General features: G+C 47.7%; 2 protein-coding genes and 2 long non-coding RNA genes across 4 annotated transcripts; 3 read left to right on the top strand and 1 right to left on the bottom strand.

The window, feature by feature from the left end:
- The first annotated feature begins 14,357 nt into the window (after window positions 1-14,357).
- LOC123152849 (uncharacterized) lies at window positions 14,358-16,509 on the top strand. Its single transcript, XM_044572260.1, has 6 exons — window positions 14,358-14,459; window positions 14,608-15,384; window positions 15,529-15,693; window positions 16,023-16,121; window positions 16,237-16,286; window positions 16,446-16,509. Exons 1-6 carry the CDS (start codon window positions 14,358-14,360, stop codon window positions 16,507-16,509), a joined length of 1,257 nt encoding a protein of 418 aa, XP_044428195.1.
- A 204-nt stretch (window positions 16,510-16,713) lies between these two features.
- Window positions 16,714-17,699, top strand: LOC123147067 (uncharacterized). The gene is made up of 4 exons (XR_006473040.1): window positions 16,714-16,999; window positions 17,083-17,281; window positions 17,354-17,452; window positions 17,532-17,699. It is a non-coding gene; the product is annotated as an uncharacterized lncRNA (long non-coding RNA).
- Window positions 17,700-17,873: 174 nt separating this feature from the next.
- LOC123149457 (uncharacterized) lies at window positions 17,874-18,270 on the top strand. The gene is made up of 2 exons (XR_006474677.1): window positions 17,874-17,936; window positions 18,025-18,270. It is a non-coding gene; the product is annotated as an uncharacterized lncRNA (long non-coding RNA).
- Window positions 18,271-19,986: 1,716 nt separating this feature from the next.
- Window positions 19,987-21,245, bottom strand: LOC123152848 (protein FAR1-RELATED SEQUENCE 5-like). The gene is made up of 4 exons (XM_044572259.1): window positions 20,852-21,245; window positions 20,321-20,778; window positions 20,141-20,240; window positions 19,987-19,994 (listed from the first exon to the last, which is right to left on the bottom strand). Exons 1-4 carry the CDS (start codon window positions 21,243-21,245, stop codon window positions 19,987-19,989), a joined length of 960 nt encoding a protein of 319 aa, XP_044428194.1.
- Window positions 21,246-22,202: the final 957 nt, after the last annotated feature.

Below are 22,202 nucleotides of genomic sequence, written 5' to 3'. Positions count from 1 at the left end.
GATGAAGATTGACTCCGGAGTGGCAAGTACAAGGCAGTCGCCCAAGAAACCGGAGGGAACTCCAGTCGGAAGCAAAAGCGGAAGGCCAAACCAGCCGCCCCTGGAGAGGCCCTGGCCGTGGCCCAGGGAAACTTCAAAGGAAAACCCAAGGGCCCCTGGAAGCCCAAGAAAGTCAAGGATCAGGATGGGAACGATGTTTTGGATTTGCCATGTCACATCCACACCAAGAAAGATGAAGAGGGTAATTTTATTTACCCAAAACATACCACTCGACAGTGCCGGCTCCTAATCCAGCAGTTTCAAGGCAAGCAGTCCAAGGACAAGGAAAAAGAGTCGGACAGAGTTGAGGACAAGGAAGACAGTGATGATGGATACCCCCAAGTCAATTCCACCCTGATGATTTTTGCCGATGTCGAAAGCAAAAGTCGACTGAAAGTCATTAACCGCGAGGTGAACATGGTTGCTCCGGCAACACCCATTTAGCTGAAGTGGTCTCAGACTGCCATCACATTCGACCAGTCTAATCACCCGACGCACATTGCCACACCTGGGAGGCAAGCTTTGGTGGTCGACCCAATTGTCGAAGGCACTCGACTGACCAAAGTCCTGATGGATGGTGGCAGTGGCCTGAACATACTGTATGCTGAAACATTGAAAGGGATGGGCATTTCGATGTCCAGGCTCAGTGCCAGTAACATGAGCTTCTACGGAGTCATTCCTGGGAAGAAAGCCCAATCACCCGGCCAGATTGCTCTTGATGTGGTTTTCGGTGATTCAAAGAATTACCGCAAGGAAAAATTGACATTCGAGGTCGTGGACTTTCAAAGTGCTTATCATGCCATTTTGGGCAGGCCAGCTTACGCACGCTTCATGGCCCGACCATGTTACGTGTATCTCAAACTGAAGATGCCTGGCCCCAAAGGTGTGATCACTGTTATGGGCAATCGGAAGAAGGCGGAAGAGTGTTTTCAGAAAGGCTCAAAGATTGCAGATGCTCAGATGGCAGTGGTCGAGCTGCAAGAGTACCAAAAGACTGCCGATCCGAGTGAATTGCTACGAGCCAAGAAGCCTGCTTCAGAATCTGCTTTCCAGTCGTCCGGTGAAACAAAGACAGTCCACATTCACCCGACCGACCCCGATGCTGCCTCGACTCACATCTCAACGACGCTCGACTCCAAATAGGAAGAAGCGCTCGTCCAGCTCCTCCATGAGAACTGAGACATCTTCGCATGGAAACCCTCTGACATGCCTGGAATTCCCAGACGGCTGACCGACCACCATCTACGAGTCGACCCAAAATTCAAGCCTGTGAAGGAACATCTTCGGCGGTCCGCCGTCCAGAAGAAGCAAGCCATTGGCGAGGAGGTGGCTCGGCTCTTAGCAGCAGAGTTCATCCGAGAGATTTACCACTCCGAGTGGCTCGCCAATGTCGTCATGGTCCCCAAGAAGGACAAGTCACTTCGCATGTGCATTGATTTCAAACATATCAATCGGGCCTGCCCAAAAGATCATTTTCCTCTCCCTCGCATCGACCAAATAGTCGACTCGACTGCGGGGTGCGAGAGACTGTCTTTTCTAGATGCCTATTCCGGGTACCATCAGATCCGTCTGTATGGACCCGACGAGATCAAAACAGCTTTCATCACTCCATTCGGATGCTTCTGTTATGTCACCATGCCGTTCGGCCTCAAGAACGCCGGAGCCACGTTCATGAGAATGATTCAGAAGTGTTTACTCACTCAAATCGGTCGGAATGTGGAGGCATACATGGATGACATTGTGGTCAAGTCACGCAAAGGTTCCGACCTGCGGACTGACCTTGCTGAAACCTTTGCCAACCTCAGGAGGTATGATATCAAACTCAATCCATCAAAGTGCACATTCAGAGTTCCAGGTGGAAAGTTACTCGGTTTTCTCGTTTCCGAACGGGGGATCGACGCCAATCCTGAAAAAGTTGGTACCATACTCCGGATGAAGCGTCCTGTGCGTGTGCATGATTTCCAAAAGCTTACAGGCCGCTTGGCCGCTGTAAGACGATTCATTTCTCGTCTCGGTGAAAAGGCGTTGCCTCTTTACCGACTGATGAAGAAGTCTAACAAGTTCGAGTGGACTCCAGAAGCTGATGCAGCATTTGCAGAGCTCAAAGCTCTGCTCTCCACCCAGCCGGTGCTTGCTGCCCCAATCAGCAAAGAGCCTCTGCTGCTTTACATTGCAGCCACAGGACAAGTTGTCAGCACAATACTTACGGTCGAGCGGGAAGAAGAAGGAAAGGCCTTCAGAGTTCAGCGCCCAGTCTATTATGTGTCTGAAGTTTTGACCCCTTCAAAACAAAGATATCCTCATTACCAGAAGCTTGTATATGGGATTTATATGACCACGAAGAAGGTTGCGCATTACTTCTCTGACCACTCCATTACAGTCGTCAGCGACGCCCCGCTGTCAGAGATTCCTGCATAACAGAGATGCAACTGGTCGAGTGGCCAAGTGGGCGATTGAACTCCTTCCCTTAGATATCAAGTTTGAAGCAAAGAAGGCTATCAAGTCCCAAGCAATCGCAGATTTCATCGCCGAGTGGATTGAACAGCAACTTCCGACTCAAGTTCACTCGGAGCACTGGACCATGTTCTTCGATGGATCTAAGATGCTGAATGGTTCCGGTGCTGGGGTAGTATTAGTCTCCCCCCGAGGAGATAAGCTCAGATACGTTCTCCAGATTCACTTCGATTCCTCCAATAATGAAGCAGAATATGAAGCACTTTTATATGGGTTGCGCATGGCCATTTCACTCGGCGTCCGTCGCCTCATGGTCTATGGCGACTTAGATTTGGTGGTTAATCAGGTGATGAAGGAGTGGGACGTCAGAAGTCCGGCTATGACTGGTTATTGCAATGCAGTGAGAAAGCTAGAAAAGAAATTCGAGGGGTTAGAACTTCATCACATCCCCCGACTGAAAAATCAGGCAGCTGACGATTTGGCAAAGATAGGCTCCAAGAGAGAAGCCATTCCCAGCAACGTGTTCCTGGAACACATTCACTCGCCGTCAGTCCAAGAAGATCCTTTTACAGAAGAAGCCCCGCAGCCGAAAAGTGCCACAGATCCGACTGAAGTCGAAGTTCCTGCTGTGGTCGACCTAATCATGGAAGTCTTGGCAATCACTCCCGACTGGACGATACCGTACATCGCGTATATCCTAAGGAAAGAACTCCCAGAGGACGAGGAAGAGGCTCGACAGATCGTCCGCCGATCCAAGGCCTTCACAGTCATAAAGGGATAGTTGTATAGAGAAAGCGCGATTGGAATCGGTCAGAAGTGCATAACACCAGAAGAGGGTCAAATAATCCTTGATGATATCCACTCGGGGACCTGTGGTCACCATGCGTCCTCTCGGACCATTGTGGCTAAAGCATACCGAGCGGGATTTTACTGGCCAAGAGCAAATGAGATGGCAAACGAGATAGTCGACAAGTGTGGAGGGTGCCAGTTCTACTCCAACATGTCACACAAGCCTGCGTCAGCCCTGAAGACCATTCCACTCGTCTGACCCTTTGCTGTCTGGGGACTAGACATGGTTGGTCCACTGAGAACAGGCAGGAGCGGTTTCACTCATGTGCTTGTGGCGGTCGACAAGTTTACCAAATGGATTGAAGCTAAGCCCATCAAGAATCTTGATGCTTGCACTGCTATCAGTTTCGTCAGAGGACTAACATTCAGATATGGAGTCCCGCATAGCATCATCACAGACAATGGGTCAAACTTTGATTCAGACGAGTTCAGAGCTTTTTACGCCTCTCAAGGCACATGAGTCGACTCCGCATCGGTCGCCCATCCCCAGTCGAATGGACAAGCCGAGAGAGCAAATGGTCTGATTCTCAAAGGACTAAAGCCTCGACTGATGCGCGATCTCAAGCACGCAGCAGGTGCCTGGGTCGACGAGCTTTCGTAAGTTCTGTGGGGATTGAGGACCACCCCCAACCGGTCGACTGGAAGAACTCCATTCTTTCTGGTTTATGGAGCCGAAGCAATTTTGTCGAGTGATCTTCTTCATAATGCACCCCGAGTCGAACTCTACACTGAAGATGTAGCAGAACAAGCCCGGCAAGACGCAGTCGACCTCCTAGAAGAAGAGAGGGAGATGGCCATGATCAGATCGACCATTTATCAGCAAGACTTGCGTCGATTCCATGCTCGGAATGTGAAGAGTCGAGCCTTCCAAGAAGGAGATTTGGTCCTCCGAGTGGATCAACAGAAACCACACAAGCTTGCTCCTACTTGGGAAGGCCCCTTCATCGTCACCAGAGTCCTCCACAATGGAGTGTATCACCTCTACAATGTTGATCGCCAGATCGACGAGCCACGAACTTGGAATGCGGAACTACTCCGCCCCTTTTACACTTGAGCTCTCCCTTGGACGAGATGTAATAAGAAAAAGTTTCTGTAGTTCATTTTTTATCAAAGACAAGAGTGTTCCAATAATTGCTGTCACTTTTGTTTGCATACGAAATCCCCCAGTGGGTGACTTAGCTGCGAATCTGTTTCGCCTAAGTTTGAAAAATCCTACCGAGTGGAGAGCCAGACTCCCACTCGGGGGCTTAGCTGCAGTCCAGTACTCGCCTAAGTTCTCCCACTAAGAGACTTAGCTGCACTCAGCACTCGCCTAAGTTTAAAAAAAATCCTACCGAGTGGAGAGCAATCCTCCCACTCGGGGGCTTAGCTGCGGTCCAGTACTCGCCTAAGTTCTCCCACTAAGAGACTTAGCTGCAGTCAGCACTCGCTTAAGTTTGAAAAAATCCTACCGAGTGGAGAGCAATCCTCCCACTCGGGGGCTTAGCTGCAGTCCAGTACTCGCCTAAGTTCTCCCACTAAGAGACTTAGCTGCAGTCAGCACTCGCCTAAGTTTGAAAAAATCCTACCGAGTGGAGAGCAATCCTCCCACTCGGGGGCTTAGCTGCAGTCCAGTACTCGCCTAAGTTCTCCCACTAAGAGACTTAGCTGCAGTCAGCACTCGCCTAAGTTTGAAAAAATCCTACCGAGTGGAGAGCAATCCTCCCACTCGGGGGCTTAGCTGCAGTCCAGTACTCGCCTAAGTTCTCCCACTAAGAGACTTAGCTGCAGTCAGCACTCGCCTAAGTTTGGAAAAATCCTACCGAGTGGAGAGCAATCCTCCCACTCGGGTGCTTAGCTGCAGTCCAGTACTCGCCTAAGTTCTCCCACTAAGAGACTTAGCTGCAGTCAGCACTCGCCTAAGTTTGAAAAAATCCTACCGAGTGGAGAGCAATCCTCCCACTCGGGGGCTTAGCTGCAGTCCAGTACTCGCCTAAGTTCTCCCACTAAGAGACTTAGCTACAGTCAGCACTCGCCTAAGTTTGAAAAAATCCTACCGAGCGGAGAGCAATTCTCCCACTCGGGGGCTTAGCTACAGTCCAGTACTTGCCTAAGTTCTCCCACTAAGAGACTTAGCTGCAGTCAGCACTCGCCTAAGTTTGGAAAAATCCTACCGAGTGGAGAGCAAATCTCCCACTCGGGGGCTTAGCTGCAGTCCAGTACTCGCCTAAGTTCTCCCACTAAGAGACTTAGCTGCAGTCAGCACTCGCCTAAGTGTTTAAAAACCCTACCGAGTGGAGAGCAAACCTCCCACTCGGGAGCTTAGCTGCAGCCCAATGCTCGCCTAAGTACGGGGAGCAACCCAATACGCAAAGACGATGAGGTGCAAGTCGTCTGCTACCTTCTTCTTCGGAGCTACACCACAAATACAAAAGTTATTTCGAGTGAAGATCGAGTTTCACTCGACGGATCATCCATGAATATATTCAATGATAAATCAAGTTCAGATAAGACCTAAAGGTCCCAGACCTCAGGCCAAAGTACTCGAGCCCTCAGCTCGATGGAGTTTAATGGTTACAAAATCCACTCGGCATTCCGAGGCGAATTTAAAGTGAAGCGTAAGAGTTTTTCATTCCTCAGGTGGAGGACTGGAAGGGGTGACGAACTCGTCCAAGTCGATCCCGTCTGCAATACGGGTGGCAGCAGCAATAAAAGTCTCCATGAAGTCCTGAAAGTTGTGCTTCCTGGTATTGGCAACTTGGATGGCGGCCAGCTTCTCTTCTCGCGCCTCCTTACAATGGACGCGGACCAGAGACAGAGCCACATCAGCGCCACACCGAGCAGAAGACTTCTTCCACTCCTGCACTCGGTCAGGGATTCCGTTAAGTCGAGTCATCAGAGACTCGAGATCGTTTTGGAGTGTAGACTCTGGCCAAAGTGCCGGGTCGATCCGCGACATGGCAACCTTCAGTCGAGCCAAGTAGTCCACGATGGCGTCAATGCGAGATTCCAGTCTGAGCAGATTCATGGCAGCTTCATCTTTCACGGGAGAGTTGATTGGATCCAAACCTGTTTCAATCCGCCCAGTTTCCTCTTCAAAGTTCTGGCAAAGCTCTGCATACACGATCCAAGGATAAGTCAATTTTCATAGACTGAGTCGACACAAGAAAAAAACTAGTCGGAACTGAATGTGCACCTTCAAGCTTGATGTACAACTTCTTGGCGAGGCTCCTCAAGTAGCTCTCCAGGTCGTCCCTCCTGCGAGCGATGCCTTCCATCTTCTCGTTCAGGGTGAGGTTCTCCTTCTTCCAACGTGAACACTCCCTGTTGGATTCATTCAGAGCGGTCTTCAGCTTGGTATTCTCTCCTTCCAATTGGTCGACCGAAGCCAGCTTCTGTACGGCCAGAGCGGTCTTGTCATCAGCCTTCTTACGGGCAGCAGCCAAGTCCTGATCCTTCTTCGCCAAAGCTTCGTTCAGTTTTTCTGCGGAGAAATGATGATTGATTCGGAGATAGCAGAAGGGTACTCAAGCCTAAAAACCAACCAATCGACAAAATCGTCTTACCTGCGGCGCCGTCTCTGACCTTTTGCAGCTCTGTCCTGGCCAGATCCAGATCAAGGTTCAGTTGAATCTGCTGCTTCTCCAAGTCAGCCAAGCGGGCTCCAAGATCGCAAGATTTCTGAAATCAAAGGAGAGAAGTTATCATTACAGTAAAAAACAACAAAGGCAGTAAATACTAAGACTACGGTCGACTGCCAACAGTCCACCATAGTCTCGGGGACTACACCCAGTGGGTGCACTTAGCGTGCCCCCACCGGTTCCTATCCCACCCGACCGGCCCTCGAAGTCGAGTCCAAGATTAATTGCTTCCGAGCAACTAAGAGACAATGATGGCGTTTCTAAGACTACAGCCGAAGCAAAAACATTTGACAGTAGTCTCGGGGACTACACCCAGTGGGTGCACTCAGCGTGCCCCCACTGTAAAAAAAAGTCGACTGCCCGCAGTCGACCAGATACCGTTCCATTCGATATGGCCTGACCAGACCGAGTGAAGAAATACAGCTACAACAACTCAACAGAAAGACTACAGTCGACTGCCAGCAGTCCACCGTAGTCTCGGGGACTACACCCAGTGGGTGCACTTAGTGTGCCCCCACTCGTCCAAGAATTGGCAGACACACCCAGTGGGTGTACAAACATAAAGATCTTCGGAAAAGAGATTCTTCAAAGAACATATCGTAACAGACCAAGTGTTGAAGTCGACTGACCTGGACGTTGCTCTGAAGAGCCGAGCTCGCGTCATAAGCCGCCTAGCAGGCCTCCCGAGCCACTTTCACTTGTTCCATCATGATCCCCGCCTGGCGTACAGCCTCTTTTGCAGCAGCCGCTTGGTCCTCAGGGATGGGGTACGCAGCAAAAAGCAAAGACGGATCCGCAGTCGACGCCAAGGGCCGCACACTCGTCAGAGGAATGGCGAAAGTCACAGAAGTCCGAGTGGGTTCGCCATCGTCCCGAGCTACGGCCTCAGGCGCCGGAGTGGACTGTGGGGTTTTTCCAGCCGACGCCCTCTTGTTCCTCCTCACTCTCAGCGGTTCGTTGTCGTCGTCATCCGGGAGGTCGATAACGTAAGGAGGAGCTACAAGGAAAACATTCAATCGACCAGAGTTGCAACAAGTGTTCAGTCAACTCAAAGCAGAACGTCAGTAATCGTACCAGGGTTGGAGGTAACAGCATCCTCCATCTCTTGGTCGTCATCCCTGGCGGAGACCTCAGAAGTAGCACCGCTGCAAATCTCGAGAGTCAGTCGGTTGACTCAACGAATCGACCAAGGATCTGTCCACGGTCGACTAAGGAAAACGAGTTTTGCTATTACCCGGAAATGGTAGGAACATCTATCTTCATCTTAGGCAGAGCCTTGGGCGGCTTGGACGGCATCGCGCGTGGGTGCTTGGGAGCCTTCCCAGTCGGCGGAGGAGAAGAGGTCCGAGGGCGTTTCGACGACTGCCCAACAGGAGCAGTCGCCTTGCCATGTTCCCGCGCTGGATCGTGGGTGAGCTTGGATCGCCCCTCCGGGCGGGGGGGTTCAACCTCCTCCCCCTCCTCTTCACTGGAGAAGACGTCGTCGCCTCCCTCTCCCTCACCGTCGGACTCCCACTCGCCTTGGTCGTCCCCGCTCTCGCCTCCGCTCGCCTCCCCTTCCTCGGTTGGCTCCTGTGCCCCGTTGGGCGTCGAGTACATCTCGGTGGTCGCCTGGAAAACAACAGACAAGAGAAAAGTCAATCAACCAACTTGAAGAAGAACGATGAAGGAAGCAAGACCTCAGTCGGGAGCATAAAGACATACCTGGTCCAGTTCATACGAATTGTCGAGTGGAACCACCCTCCTGGCTCCTCGGGGGTTGTCTTTGTTCCCCGTGATGCTCGACAGCCACCCCTCCAGCATCTCGTCGGTGACCTCCTCCGGGTGGACCCGAGTGGTGTCGTCAAGACACGCGTACAGCCACATCGGGTGGTCACGGGCCTGGAGCGGTTGGATACGCCTCCGGAGGAAGACCTCCAACAGGTCCATGCCAGTCACACCCTCACGGACAAGCTCAACCACTCGACCGGCCAACACTTTGACTTGGGCCTTCTCCTCCAGCGACACTTTCAGAGAAGCAGGCTTTTCAGCTCGGTCAAGAGAGAACGGAGGAAGTCCAGGCGACTGCCCTGGGGTCGCCTGGTCTTGACAGTAGAACCAGGTTGCCTGCCAACCGCGGACCGACTCCGGGAAAGTGATGGAAGGAAAACAACTCTTCCCCCTCGTCTGGATCGCCAGGCCCCCGCACAGCTGGATCACCTGCGTCCTCTCGTCACTCGACTTGGCCTTCTTGACCGATTGAGAGCGACAGGTAAAGATGTGCTTGAAGAGTCCCCAGTGGGGGCGGCAACCCAAGAAGGCCTCACACATGGAGATGAAAGCAGCAAGGTATACAATGGAGTTGGGAGTGAAGTGGTGGAGCTGCGCTCCGAAGAAGTTCAGGAAACTCCGAAAAAAAGGATGGGGCGGCAGAGAAAACCCTCGGTCGATGTGGGTGGCTAAGAGCACGCACTCACCATCACGGGGTTGAGGTTCGATCTCCTTCCCCGGGAGACGCGCAACTTCGTGGGGAATGACTCCCCCCTCAACCATGTCATCGAGATCCTCTTGCCGGAGCACCGACGGCATCCAGTCGCCCTGGATCCAACCTTTGGGCAGAGCGGTCCTGGAGGAAGATCCGCCCCGAGCAGACCTCTTCCCTTTCCCCGCCGCCGCCGCCTTCTTCGCGCGCTCCAGAGCCGTCGTCTTGCCCTTCACCATCGTCGCCGGCGGAGTCTCGAACGGGCTTGCGGCGCTAGGGTGAGAGCGGAGGTGGCGGAAGGACTTGCGAAGGGAGAGGGGGAGAAGAAAACAGAAGGGAGCGCACTGCTTGGAAACCCCGAGCCGGCAACTTATAAGGGGCCGCTCCCGAGTGGCTGACTGGTAGGCCCAGGCTATCCAGTCAAATCCCGCAGCAGACGCGCGCGCAGTACATGGCGAAAAAGGCGACGCGGAGATCGAGGAGCTTCCGCTTTATCGCTTCCGACTACTGCGGCCGCTCCCGTCCCGCGCGGTTCCCAAAATCCGAATCCCCCGGCATCCACGGGCCGCAGAACAACTTGTCAAAACAGAAGACCCCGCTCGCGCCGACACTCGGCATGTCACAAGTAAAGAAATTCACTCGACGAAAGGCCTGGAATGGATCAAGGCGACTGAAAGAGGTTGGTAACGTCATTCGTGACGATCGGCCCAAAACGAGGCACTCGTGTAGCCCAAAGAACCAATCGGAGAGATCCCCAACTCTTTCCTCACTCTAACCTCGATCCATTCGGGGGCTAATGATGAAGCTATGTACCTAGGGTAGGGGCACGGACCCGTCCAAAGAGCCCCACCCAAGGACATCCCTAGAAGAAGTCACTTTTCAATCGACTTGTTTGTTTCCCACTCGACGGGTTCAAGACACTCGACCAAGAAGCTATCACTCGACCATGAAGCCAACCACTCGACCGCCAGGAGACCTAAAGCCACTCCGCAGGCAAACGGTCGGCTGTTAAGTAGTCTTTATGATCATTATAGCACTTTATTAGGGGCGTTACCAGTAACGCCCAACCTTAAATGTACCTTAAACCCTGCATTACTGAGGGCATGAGGGGGCCGGCGAACTCTATATAAGCCACCCCCCTCCTCAGTATGAAGGGTTCGCACCCCTGTTATCCACACACGCATAATTCAATCGACCGCCTCCGGGCACCGAGACGTAGGGCTGTTACTTCCTCTGAGAAGGGCCTGAACTCGTAATCCTCGTGTGCTTACAACTACTCCATAGCTAAGATCTAGCCTCTCCATACACCCCCCCTACATCACTGTCAGAGTTAGAACCACGACAGGCCCGTCGCGTCAGCGACACCGCGCGTCTTCGTCCCCGAACGCCTCGGTTTTCCGCGGGAATCAATGGCAATGCTGCCGCCGGTCAGCCTTATCATTGATTTCTCAGGGACGTCGCGTCACGGTGCGGCGCGTCGACGCCTCTCCTCCCTCGCACGCGTACACACGGGGCGGCGCCGCTATATAAGACGATGGGCTCCCTCACCTCTGGCCACACCAGCCCTAGGCCGCTGTCTACCTCTCCCGAACGCCGCCGTCGGGCCCTCCCTCCCCCTCCCTCCCTCTCCCGATGGCCGAGCGATTACTCGAGAGGAGGCTGTGGCGAACGGCTTCCGTCGCCGCTCGCTCCGCGAACAGGAGTCTTGGCTCCTATTCCAGGCGAACATCTCGGCGCCGCCGGATATGCGCGCCGGGCCAACAGGGTGGAGACTCAGCAATGGGGGAGTGCCCGTTTGCCCGTTGCCTGATGCCGTGGCGAAACCGGCTACTTCTCCGATGAGGTCGACGTCGTGCGTGCCTCCCTCACCGACGCCCAGCTCGCCCTCCCCGAGTATGACGCCGACAACATAGCGGCATGGACGGCGTACTTCCAAGTCGGCATCAGCAGAGGATGGCGTCCACCAACGGCGCGCCGGTGATGGGCGGACCGAAGAACAGCGAGGGACGCCACCTATGGTGGGGTATCCCCGGCCGCACCCTCGAGCGCGTTCTGACGTACCTCAAAGGCGGTAACGACCCGCCGTTGGCATACACCCCGGCGAGGGCGGCCGCCAAGGCCACGGCTCACCGCCGACGCGACAGGCAATGGTTGCCTAGGAGGTTCCATGCCTCCTCTTCTTCCTCCTCCTCCCGCTCTTTCTCACACTCGTCCGGCGCTCCGGCGCTGCTCGGCGTCAAGGCCGAGCCCGCGGCGGAGACGCCGCTCGGCCGATGCACTCGCAGCGCCGGCATCGTCATCAATGAGAGTGGCCGGTGCGCCCCCTCGTCGGCTCCTCCGCGCTTCGTCAAGCCCAAGACGGAGCCGGGCCTGGCGCCGGTGAAGACGGAGCCGGGCCTCCCCGCAGTGAAGACGGAGCACGGCGGCGACGTCGAGCTCGACGACAACGCGGCCCTAGAATGGGCGCGCGCGGACTCTCTGAAGATGGCGAGGGAGCGCCAGTGCGCCGCCCTGCAGCGATTCGCGCAGTGCCGCCGGGGCCGTGACGAAGGAGGAATCGTCGTCATCGACGACGCCGCCGCGCCGCCGCCACCAGCCCGCATAGGCGACGTCGGTCAGGGGTCCACCAGGGACGGCCGCGTCAAGGAGGAGAAGCTGGACGACGACGGCGGCGGCGACGACGGCGACTACTCCGGTTTTAGCCAGTTCTTTTTTAATTATATATATTATGTAATAAAAATCCGTTTTTTAAATGTAATATATGCCAAACTTCACCGAATTTTGAAGTTTGCTATATTTTTTTAATTTTTCTAAACGCGCCTGGGACAGCCCTGGGCCGGCGGCTGAGGACCAACTCGGCCCCAGACCGATGTTTTGCGCCGGCTCACCCCCGGGGGCGATTTTAGGCGCCCCCTGGGGGGCTGGAGATGCTCTTACTCCCATTGTTTCAGAATAATTGAAGTTCTGGATTTGTATCAACTAAATCTTGTTTACGTTTGACAAGACTATAGAAATATATACTATAAACATCTCCGAACACCAAATTAGTCTCGATAGATTCTTTACTAAATACTTGCAGAATGGCCCGTGCATTGCAACGGAAGAAAAAAATCATAATTTTTAATGGCTATTATCACATTTTGCCGTATCACCGAGATACACTTCACTCACATTTTGTGAAATCATGAACAATTTTTGAAATCATGAACATTCTTTTGAACTCAAGAACATATCTGAAATCATGAATATTTTTAAAATTCATAAACATTTTTATAGATTTTCAAACATTTTCTAAACTCATAACATTTTTTGAATGCATGAATATTTTATACTATTGGCAAAAAAAATTAGAAACTTGTGAACATATTTAGAAATATTTTTCTTGATAGGGCAAACATTTGAAAAATCAATGATTTTTTTTGGAAATTGGTGAAACAATTTTTGAAATTACCGAATATTTTTTAAAGTGCATAATCATCTTTTGAATCTGTGAACATTTTGTGAACCTATAAAATATTTTGTAAGTCACGAATAGTTTTTGAAATTGTAGGATATTTTCAATTGGCGAAACTTTATTCAATTTCATTAACCTTTTTCAATGCATGAACCTTTTTTAAAAATTCATGAACATTTTTTGAAATTTTGAACATTTGTTTTAAAAATTGCGAACACTTTGTGAGTCCACAAACGTTTATGAACTATTAAAAATTTTATTTTAAATTTACCATTTTTTAATTTAGGATATTTAAAATCCCAAATTACTTAAAGTAGAAAAAAATCAACGACGGAAAAAATGAAAAATAAAAAACGAAATTGAATAACAGGCTGCCGGACATGGGTCGGCCCAAAAAGACGCGTTGTGTCCCCGCCGATGCCGACGTTGACACCCACCTGTACGGAGGCGTGGGTGGATCGGCGTCAGTGCTGGACCAGGCGGTGTTCGTCCGGGAGGAGGAGATGGAGGACGTGGAGAGGCCCGCCATGGACCTCACCGATGCCAACGGCGGCAGCAACAACAACTAGCTGGTGAAAGTAGCCTCCTCTGCACGATCAGACAGAGGCCTGTAGTTTCAGTAAGCTAGCTAGTGTCACTGCCAGAGTGCATGGACAATTGTGAAAGTTCTAACTAGTTTCACTATTCCTTGTTGGACTCGGTTGATTGATGTGTCCCTAAATTGAATTTCCAATACATCCAATTCCCTCACTAGATCGCACTATGTCATTGTGACTGTTATTAACCCTGTATTTGAGTGGTGCTCTCCTCCCACGCTGTTTCATCCTCATCCCACCCCCTACCCCTACCAAGTAAATATGATCTGCTACCTGTCCAATAAACTAGTTATTTATAGGAGGTCGACCAGTTACCAACATCGTGCTTTTCTTACAAAGACACCACCATTGCTGCACGAAACATCACATGTCAACTATTGTGATCATTTAATTCTACCTTGAATGGTGTAGTTATAGACATTTGTAGCACACATGGCAGATGTAAATATAAGAAAAGCCTAAGCGGAATGTTTGGCGCTAGCCATGAAAAATGGAGTCATTCCAAACTCAGTCTATCACACACACACACATATATATATATATATATATATATATATATATATATATATATATATATATGTATGTATGTATGTATATATATAGGAAAATGAGTTGGTATTCCTAGGAGTACATACTCCCACGTCCGATTCAACCTCCCGTGCGACCCACACCACGCCTCGCCTCCTGTTCGACCCACGGCGTGCCTCCTCATAAAACTACATAATTATTGTTGGAACAGATTCCTTTTTTATAGGGATACCGAACGTCACCCTTGAAGCTAATCTCATCGATCTATTATTCTCGCTCATGCCTCGCTCAGACGGCGGCTGACCTAATTCTTGTAGCTTCGTCGCCGCCGACGGTGGCTCGCTGCATGCATCGGCATGGAACAAGACGACGCCCCCGGTTTTGCCCAGCAGGTCTCCGACGTCGTGCGCTCTCCACCGGCCACTCCCCCCGTCAGAATCAGCCACAACTCACACGAGGTACGCTGCTTATCATCGATCTATGCATGTGCATATTCTATCGGTCCAAGTCTGAACTTTCCACGAGCAAAGCAAATATCTCTCTTCCTCGTTTTGTTGTTCAGTATGTAGACTAGTTGTAGTTGAATCTGTACAATTTTGCTCGCAGGGTCTACACTCCCAGCCATACACGTCCAGGAAAGGCACCTTGTCACGCAGCGCGTCTCGTGTCATTGATAAATACCGCCGCAAGAGAGCCACAAATAAGTCGACGAAAGGCAATGCAACTAGCACCAGAATAAATTCAAGATGCCAACCAAAGTGTGTCGTTACTTTGATTAACAGTTTTGATGACATGAAAAAGGATCTTGTCCGTCAAACAGGGCTTCACGGCATCCTTCAGCTGAAGTTAACTAAAGTTAACAGACAGTATGGCGCATGGCTTCTGAGCAAGATTGATGTTGATTCATGTGCCATCGTAGCTGATCTTCATAAAGTGATCCCCTTCTCTGCGAGGGACGTTAATTCAGTCTTGGGTGTACCATGCAGCGGGAGAACCATTGAGACCTGTAACCAAGATGAGGTAGAACGGAATAAGAGGATTCTTTGTGATATTTTTGAGGTTCCACACTTTTCACAGGTTACTGTTAAGTTTTTGGAGGCAATTCTTAATAAACAATATTCATATCCGATGAGCTTAAAGGACCAACGATCGTTCAAGGCGGCATTTGTCCTTTATGTCATGACAAAGTTCTTGGCTCCGCAATCACTAGCAAACTACATTTCCACAAGGTATATCAGCGCAGTAGCTGATATTGACAATATCTCGTCATACAACTGGGCACAGTTCATCGTCGACGACCTCATGAATTCTGCCAGCTTGATGCCCAAACGATTTCATAATTCTTCTCAAGTATCAATTAACGGGTGTATACTATTCCTCCAGATGTGTGTTCACATTATAATCACATTTTCCTTCGTACGACCCTGCACTATTACACACCATGTACCTAATTGCAGATAGTATATACCTTCCACTAAGCACATACCTACTTTCTTACTAACTTTATCAAACCACTGTTTCCTACAGACAATCTACCTGGACCATATTGCGCCATCAAATAACGATGTCAACTGTGAAACCAGTCCTAGGATTGCGGCATTCGATGATGACCTCGTCACCCGCATTATCATGAATGACATGAAGTGCAAACACAACATTGGGTTCCCTTTCCCTCAGTTTGGGAAGCTGCAGGTCGGCTATGTTTTAATCAATTTAATTGCCAAATTATCATCAATTTTTGTACTAATTATTTTATTTTTTGTTAGCTCACGAAACCACAAAGTATTTACTCCCGTGCACCAGAAGAGGGCTCTCAAGAAAATCATCATTCGACTCCGAGCGCAACCATTAACCAACCATGTGTGTCCAACATTTCAGAATACTTGCAGACGCGTTTCAGGTCAACTAAATTACGGTCGATATATGGAGAAGAGGTAACAATTTATTTTTGATGCTCTGACTAAAATAAAGTCACACCAAGCACTCATCGCACATTAATGTTCACATAATTTGTTTTTCAGGCTTCTTCTTCCATTAAGGATGCAATCTCCAGTGCTGAAGGACAATTTTCATCTATTTTGCAAGATACTTCAGATTTTGAAAACTTTTTAGATAATCCAGTAGCCATTGAACAACTCAAAAACTTAACAAAATTCTGGTTACTACTGTTTTCAATTCGATAAAAATTGCAGTAAGGGCCACCCTTCGTAATGTTCTTTCGGACAACCACAATAGGTCCGGCGGTCTGGGCAGTCACGGTGCACTTCATTTGAACCCCACATCAGGTACATCTCAACATATCCTCATCCATACATATCGTATATACCTCTGGCAACTACATTCATATGTATCAATTCTACATAGCTAATCTGGTTACTCAACCTTAACTCACCCAGTAGTACTTCAACCACCATTCTAAATCTGTTATATTTCTCTGTTTTCAGACCTTACCCCAACATCCTTCAGCAAGGATACTGCTTCACCATGCCAACATACAAGTACGCCTGACAGGGATCATCCACAACTGGCATCTCAAGGCAACATTGGTTCATGTAGCACAACAAGTAATAGGTACAACAATCTAGCATCCCGCACTCCACCAACAACTCATAATGCTTCTGGTAATTTTTCTTTCCCATTGTACTTTTTTCCACAACTTCATATGTTACAATTCCTAACTAATCCTTCTGTTCGTACCAGCCTCACCAAGCAAGCAGAAATCGTCAATCTCCCCAGCATCCGCTGCTCGCCTGGCACAAGAGTGGACCGTCGCACTAAGTGCGGAGGATACCAATGGAGATGAACAACAACGTAGATACATAGTAGAAAACCCACCATCCCACCTTCTAAGAGATAAAAACACCCGAAAAATAAATCAAAACAAGAAACTTTTGTCCCCCTTTCAGACCAAGCAATGCTCAATAACACGTACTGATACGCGGGTAGCCCGCTCAACTTATTCGTACATTCAAGAAATATCAAATGAAGCCTTGTTGGAGTGAGTATTAGTACAAAAGTTTCAATTTCTCAATGCACTTCTTTTCTGACATTTAACTAATATTATTCTGCTCTCATCACCAGTGAAGTATGGCTTCAAAATTCTTGTCCGTTCAACATCTCCATAAAGTTACGCACTCTCCAGCAATCAATTGCACGCGGTGGCTGGATGGATACTGACTGCTTAAATTTTGCGATCCGCAAAATGTTCTTGGATGACGTGGATCGGTTCGAGGGAACAAACTATTTGGGATGGAGACACTTCATAAACCTCGACTTTGCAGTAAGCCTTTCTCTACAACACGATCACTCATTCCATTATTTCATCCATGCTTAGTTTGTAATGTGGCTGTAGAGCTATGCCTTGGCGGGGGGTGAATTCTGGGTTCCAGAGCACCAGCTAGGACACTTCATTGGAACACACATACGTTATGACGTTTCGCAAAGCCATCAGGTATCAACATATACTGTACTGTGCGCCACTTTTATATGCTATGAGCTATCTAATTTCATGGTCTCATTTTCCTTTCCAGATACTCATACCACTTCATCTAGTTAATCACTATGCGTTGTATGCATTCGACATGGAGAACAAGAAAATATCGATACTTGACTCGCTCAGTGCACTAGGCCCCTTCAACGAATCAAGAATATCTAGACATAACAAGACATGTCACACCATAGCATATCATCTCGCCGAGTGCATGAGATTAGCTTTTCCTGGATGGGATGAGGACATACCTAGCTGGGGTATTGAGGTCGTAGAGAACATACCAGAACAACAAAACTCGTAAGTTCCCTTTGATTCAGTTGGTTTTTTGAGTCGCCATCGCCAATTAATATAACATTCACGAACTACCAGGGATGATTGCGATTTTCTTGTATTGAACTTCATGCGCAACTGGAATGGCCTCCGTCTAATTAATTTCATAAGCAAGGTAACTATTTTCCTCAGTACTTACACAAACATGGCAACTATTACTGGCACAACAAGCTCAACCTCTTCATCATCAACTTATAATGCAGGATTCTAACGACCTAAGGTGCACTTTTCTACTGGACTTGCTGACGTTCAAGACAAATGAAGCTTCTCTTCCAGATTGGGTTAAACTCCAGCTCAGCCAGCTTAGGGATTAGACTAGTAGACAACATTATCCGCAAACATTTCCCTATAGATTTTCTTCATTCGTAGCCAGCCACACTGTACTTTGCTTAACTATGTCATTGTATTTGCATATTCTCCTTACTTTCAGAAATGAATATCAATCTCTATCATCTTACTTTATTCTCTGTGTTTTTCACTATATATATCATTTTATTCAACAGTAACATACTTCCCGATCCTTGATAACAAACGACATACTACAAGTTTCTAAAAACATTACATACTCCAGTCCAGACAGTATATACCATTTCACTTCATCATACCCATTTCTATCAATGGAAACATACTTCAAAATTTACGGCTCACTACTATGTACACGTACCACAAAACCATTTACGACCAAAGAAAAATTGCACGATTAGACTAGTAGACAACATTATCCGCAAACATTTCCCTATAGATTTTCTTCATTCGTAGCCAGCCACACTGTACTTTGCTTAACTATGTCATTGTATTTGCATATTCTCCTTACTTTCAGAAATGAATATCAATCTCTATCATCTTACTTTATTCTCTGTGTTTTTCACTATATATACCATTTTATTCAACAGTAACATACTTCCCGATCCTTGATAACAAACGACATACTACAAGTTTCCAAAAAAGAGTACATAGTCCAGTCCAGACAGTATATACCATTTCACTTCATTATACCCATTTCTATCAATGGAAACATACTTCAAAATTTACGGCTCACTACTGTCTACACGTACCACAAAACCATTTACGACCAAAGAAAAATTGCACGAACATCCATTTGCACAAATTGTGCCGACTACATATAGAAATACTCATAACCAGTACCATTAATGTATGAAAAACTGTTCTCGCAAACTCCTGCAGTAACAGTGCAAACCAATGAAGGCTAGAATAAAGACATGTTCCAGAATCCGCAACACATGGTCCTTACAACCTATTTAGTCACAACTATAACAAAAAAAATAAAACCCACTAAACGCAACTATTCCTTGTAAACATACTTCCTCTTGTACGTGGATGGCTTCCCACATGTCGTCTTATTATGTCCCGGGTCACCACATTCTCCACAATACCTAATGATGTCAGACTCTTTCTTCCCAGAAGCATCTCCACCTTGCTTTGTGCTATCACTGTTGCCACCCACTTTCTTACCACTCTTCTTTGTACTAGCTACTTCCCCACCAGTTTTCCATCTTGTAGTTTTTGGCCTGCCTCTTGGACGATTCTTAACAGGTGGCAAAATATCTTCCATACTCACCCCTTCCTCGAATGGGCCTTCACTGACTTCATGGACATGGGGAGTACTATCTCCTTCTCCTGGCGTTCTATCACCATCAGCTGTTGTACGATCATGCGTCTGATTATGTACCTCACCCTCAACTTCTGCCCCTTCCAGAATAGCCTGCTCTTCCTCCAGACAGACCTTTCTCAGTTTTTCCACCAATTGAGATAGGTCTTCCATGGCCACCTTGTAAGCCTTCATGTATTTGTTACCAAGACGATTTACCTCCTCTGATGTCGTATGGAGCACCAGATGCCTGTACGTCTGAGAAGCAGCGGCATCAACATCATCTTTGTAACCCTCCAGGAATGAAGGCACACGGTCTCTAGCATCCTTCGTCCATCGCTTCAAGACATACTGCTCTGGGATCTCAGCGCAACCATCATGTATCAGGACCTACAAAAACAACGACGAATCATTATATGATTACATACTCAGTGTGTCCTCAATTTACCTCACAATATCATTACAGTGACATTTATCGACGACACTATGGTAAGCATATGGTTATGGTGATAAGGTACTTACACTAAGCACATGACAACACAGTATACCCTTGTGATCAAACATCTTACATACACACGAAAATGTCATGCTTTCAAGGTCTGTATACACTTCATAATGGTGCCGTCGCCAGATGTTCCTAGAAAAACCCCCACTACGTACTATTTTAAAGACACTCTCCTCATCAGTCGCGACGACCTTGAAGGACAAACTTTCCGATAGCTGCTCCACAAATAAGTTGAATACACCATGAGTATATACCTTTGAAGCATGTCTTTCCAATGGTGATCTAGTCTTCATAACAACTTTGTCCTGCAAGCTCAGTTGTATCACAATGTATTACTATGATAAATTGGTAAACTAAAAATGGAACTAACAAAATTTTTACTTACGTGTTTAGTATGAAATCCCTCATAATCTTCCATCTGTAATCTGTCTATGAAGAATCTCTCGTACTTCTTTACGAAACCATTCATCGAAGAGGCCGGCATAACAAACCTTTTCAAGACATAATTAACTGACTCGCTCCTCTGTGTAGTTGTCATTCCAGCATAGAACAACTGCCCAAAATAAGGAAATGCCCACTTTTCCCTGATATCCCACATCTGCTTCAGATACACACAATCTTCCAGCTTATACTCGAAAATTAATTCCTTCCATGCCCCCTCAAACTCATCTACGGTCAACATCTGAGTTAACACCCTATGAAAGTCTTCTTTGAATGTTTCTCTAGTGCTGTAGATATTTCCACAATTTTCCCTCACCTTCTTAAGTATATGCCACTTGCAAACACGATGAGACGCTTTTGGAAAAACTTTTTTAATAGAGGCGGCCATCTGTTGGCAATTATCTGTCACAAAAGCCAAGGTACTCAGTACAACAAAGTAACATATATAGACTCTACAATAACATAAAAAACTTACCGGTAAGTATGCACTGCGGCTCCTTTCCATTCATGCACTTCCTGAACGTAGAGAACAACCAATTGAAAGACTCAACTGTCTCATCTCTAAGCAATGCACACCCAAACAATATGCTCTGAAAATGATTATTCACTCCTACGAACGGAGCAAATGGCATGTTGTAACTATTAGTCTTATATGTAGTATCAAACGTCACAACATCGCCAAAGGCCTGAAAATTCCTCCTTGATACAGCATGAGACCAGAATATATTCTTCACACGGCATGCCTTGTCAACCTGCACACTATAGAAAAAATTGCTGGAATTGCTCTGCAACTCTTTGAAAAGATCAAGGGCCAGCTCTACATCTTCACTGCACTCATCCCTCTTGATAGCATAAGCTAGCCTCTCCATCATCCTACGTGAGAACGGGACCATTGAAGCTCCTCCACAAAACCCTGACAATAAATCGTACATGTTGGTCGACCTCATACCGCTATCCACCATGTCTGCAATGACATGTCTAGTCCCCTCATCAATTTGATTATGTGACTTGTAATTCTTAGTCACACCAATTGCCTCCTTAAGCTCATGGTTATGGTCCTCTACAAACTTAGTCACTGTCCACGACCCCTCACTAGTTGGTCTATTAATCCTCAACATAGCGCCACACCCAACACGCACTGAAGGTTTTTTTGTCTTAGGATTTTTTCCCTACAAAATAAAAATTAAAAAATGGATAGTTATACCACATTGTCAAACCAATATGGTCAGTCCCAAAGTATTATTATGTTACTACTTACCTGATGCGAACAACAAAATTCCCGCATAGTCAATTTCTTCGATGCACTAAAACGCAGCTTCGATAGTCGAATTCCAAAACCCATCCGCACAGCATAGATGTTGTACAGATTGAAAGCATCTCTTTCAGTCATGAAACTTTGTCCCACCTTAGGAACAAGCGTCGCTGGATCCGCGTATTCAGGTGGGAGATCAAGTAATCCTTCTTCATCTTCTACCACAACCCTGACGTGGTATACAAAAAATACAAAAAATTTAATAATCAACCAACTATATATTACAGACAATTAAATCTGTCAAGGAGTATGTACTACAAAAAGAAGGTATGTACTCATCACACAGAAAAGAAGTACATACTAATCATGGAACGAAGTGCCCAAAAAATGAGGTATATAATAATCATAAATAACAGGAGTATGTACTAATAAAAACAAATGAGTATATTCCTAAATAAAAATGAAGTATATACTCCTAAATAAAAATGAAGTATATACTCCTAAATAAAAATTATCAGTCGCACTGAAAAAAGTGAACGGAGTATGCAGACAGAAATAACGTATGAACTGCTAC

This window comes from Triticum aestivum, chromosome 7A, assembly GCF_018294505.1.
Source record: "Triticum aestivum cultivar Chinese Spring chromosome 7A, IWGSC CS RefSeq v2.1, whole genome shotgun sequence".
Taxonomy (NCBI): Eukaryota; Viridiplantae; Streptophyta; class Magnoliopsida; order Poales; family Poaceae; genus Triticum; species Triticum aestivum.
The sequence above is the reverse complement of the archived record's forward strand: the minus strand, read 5'-3'. Positions and strand labels throughout refer to the sequence as shown.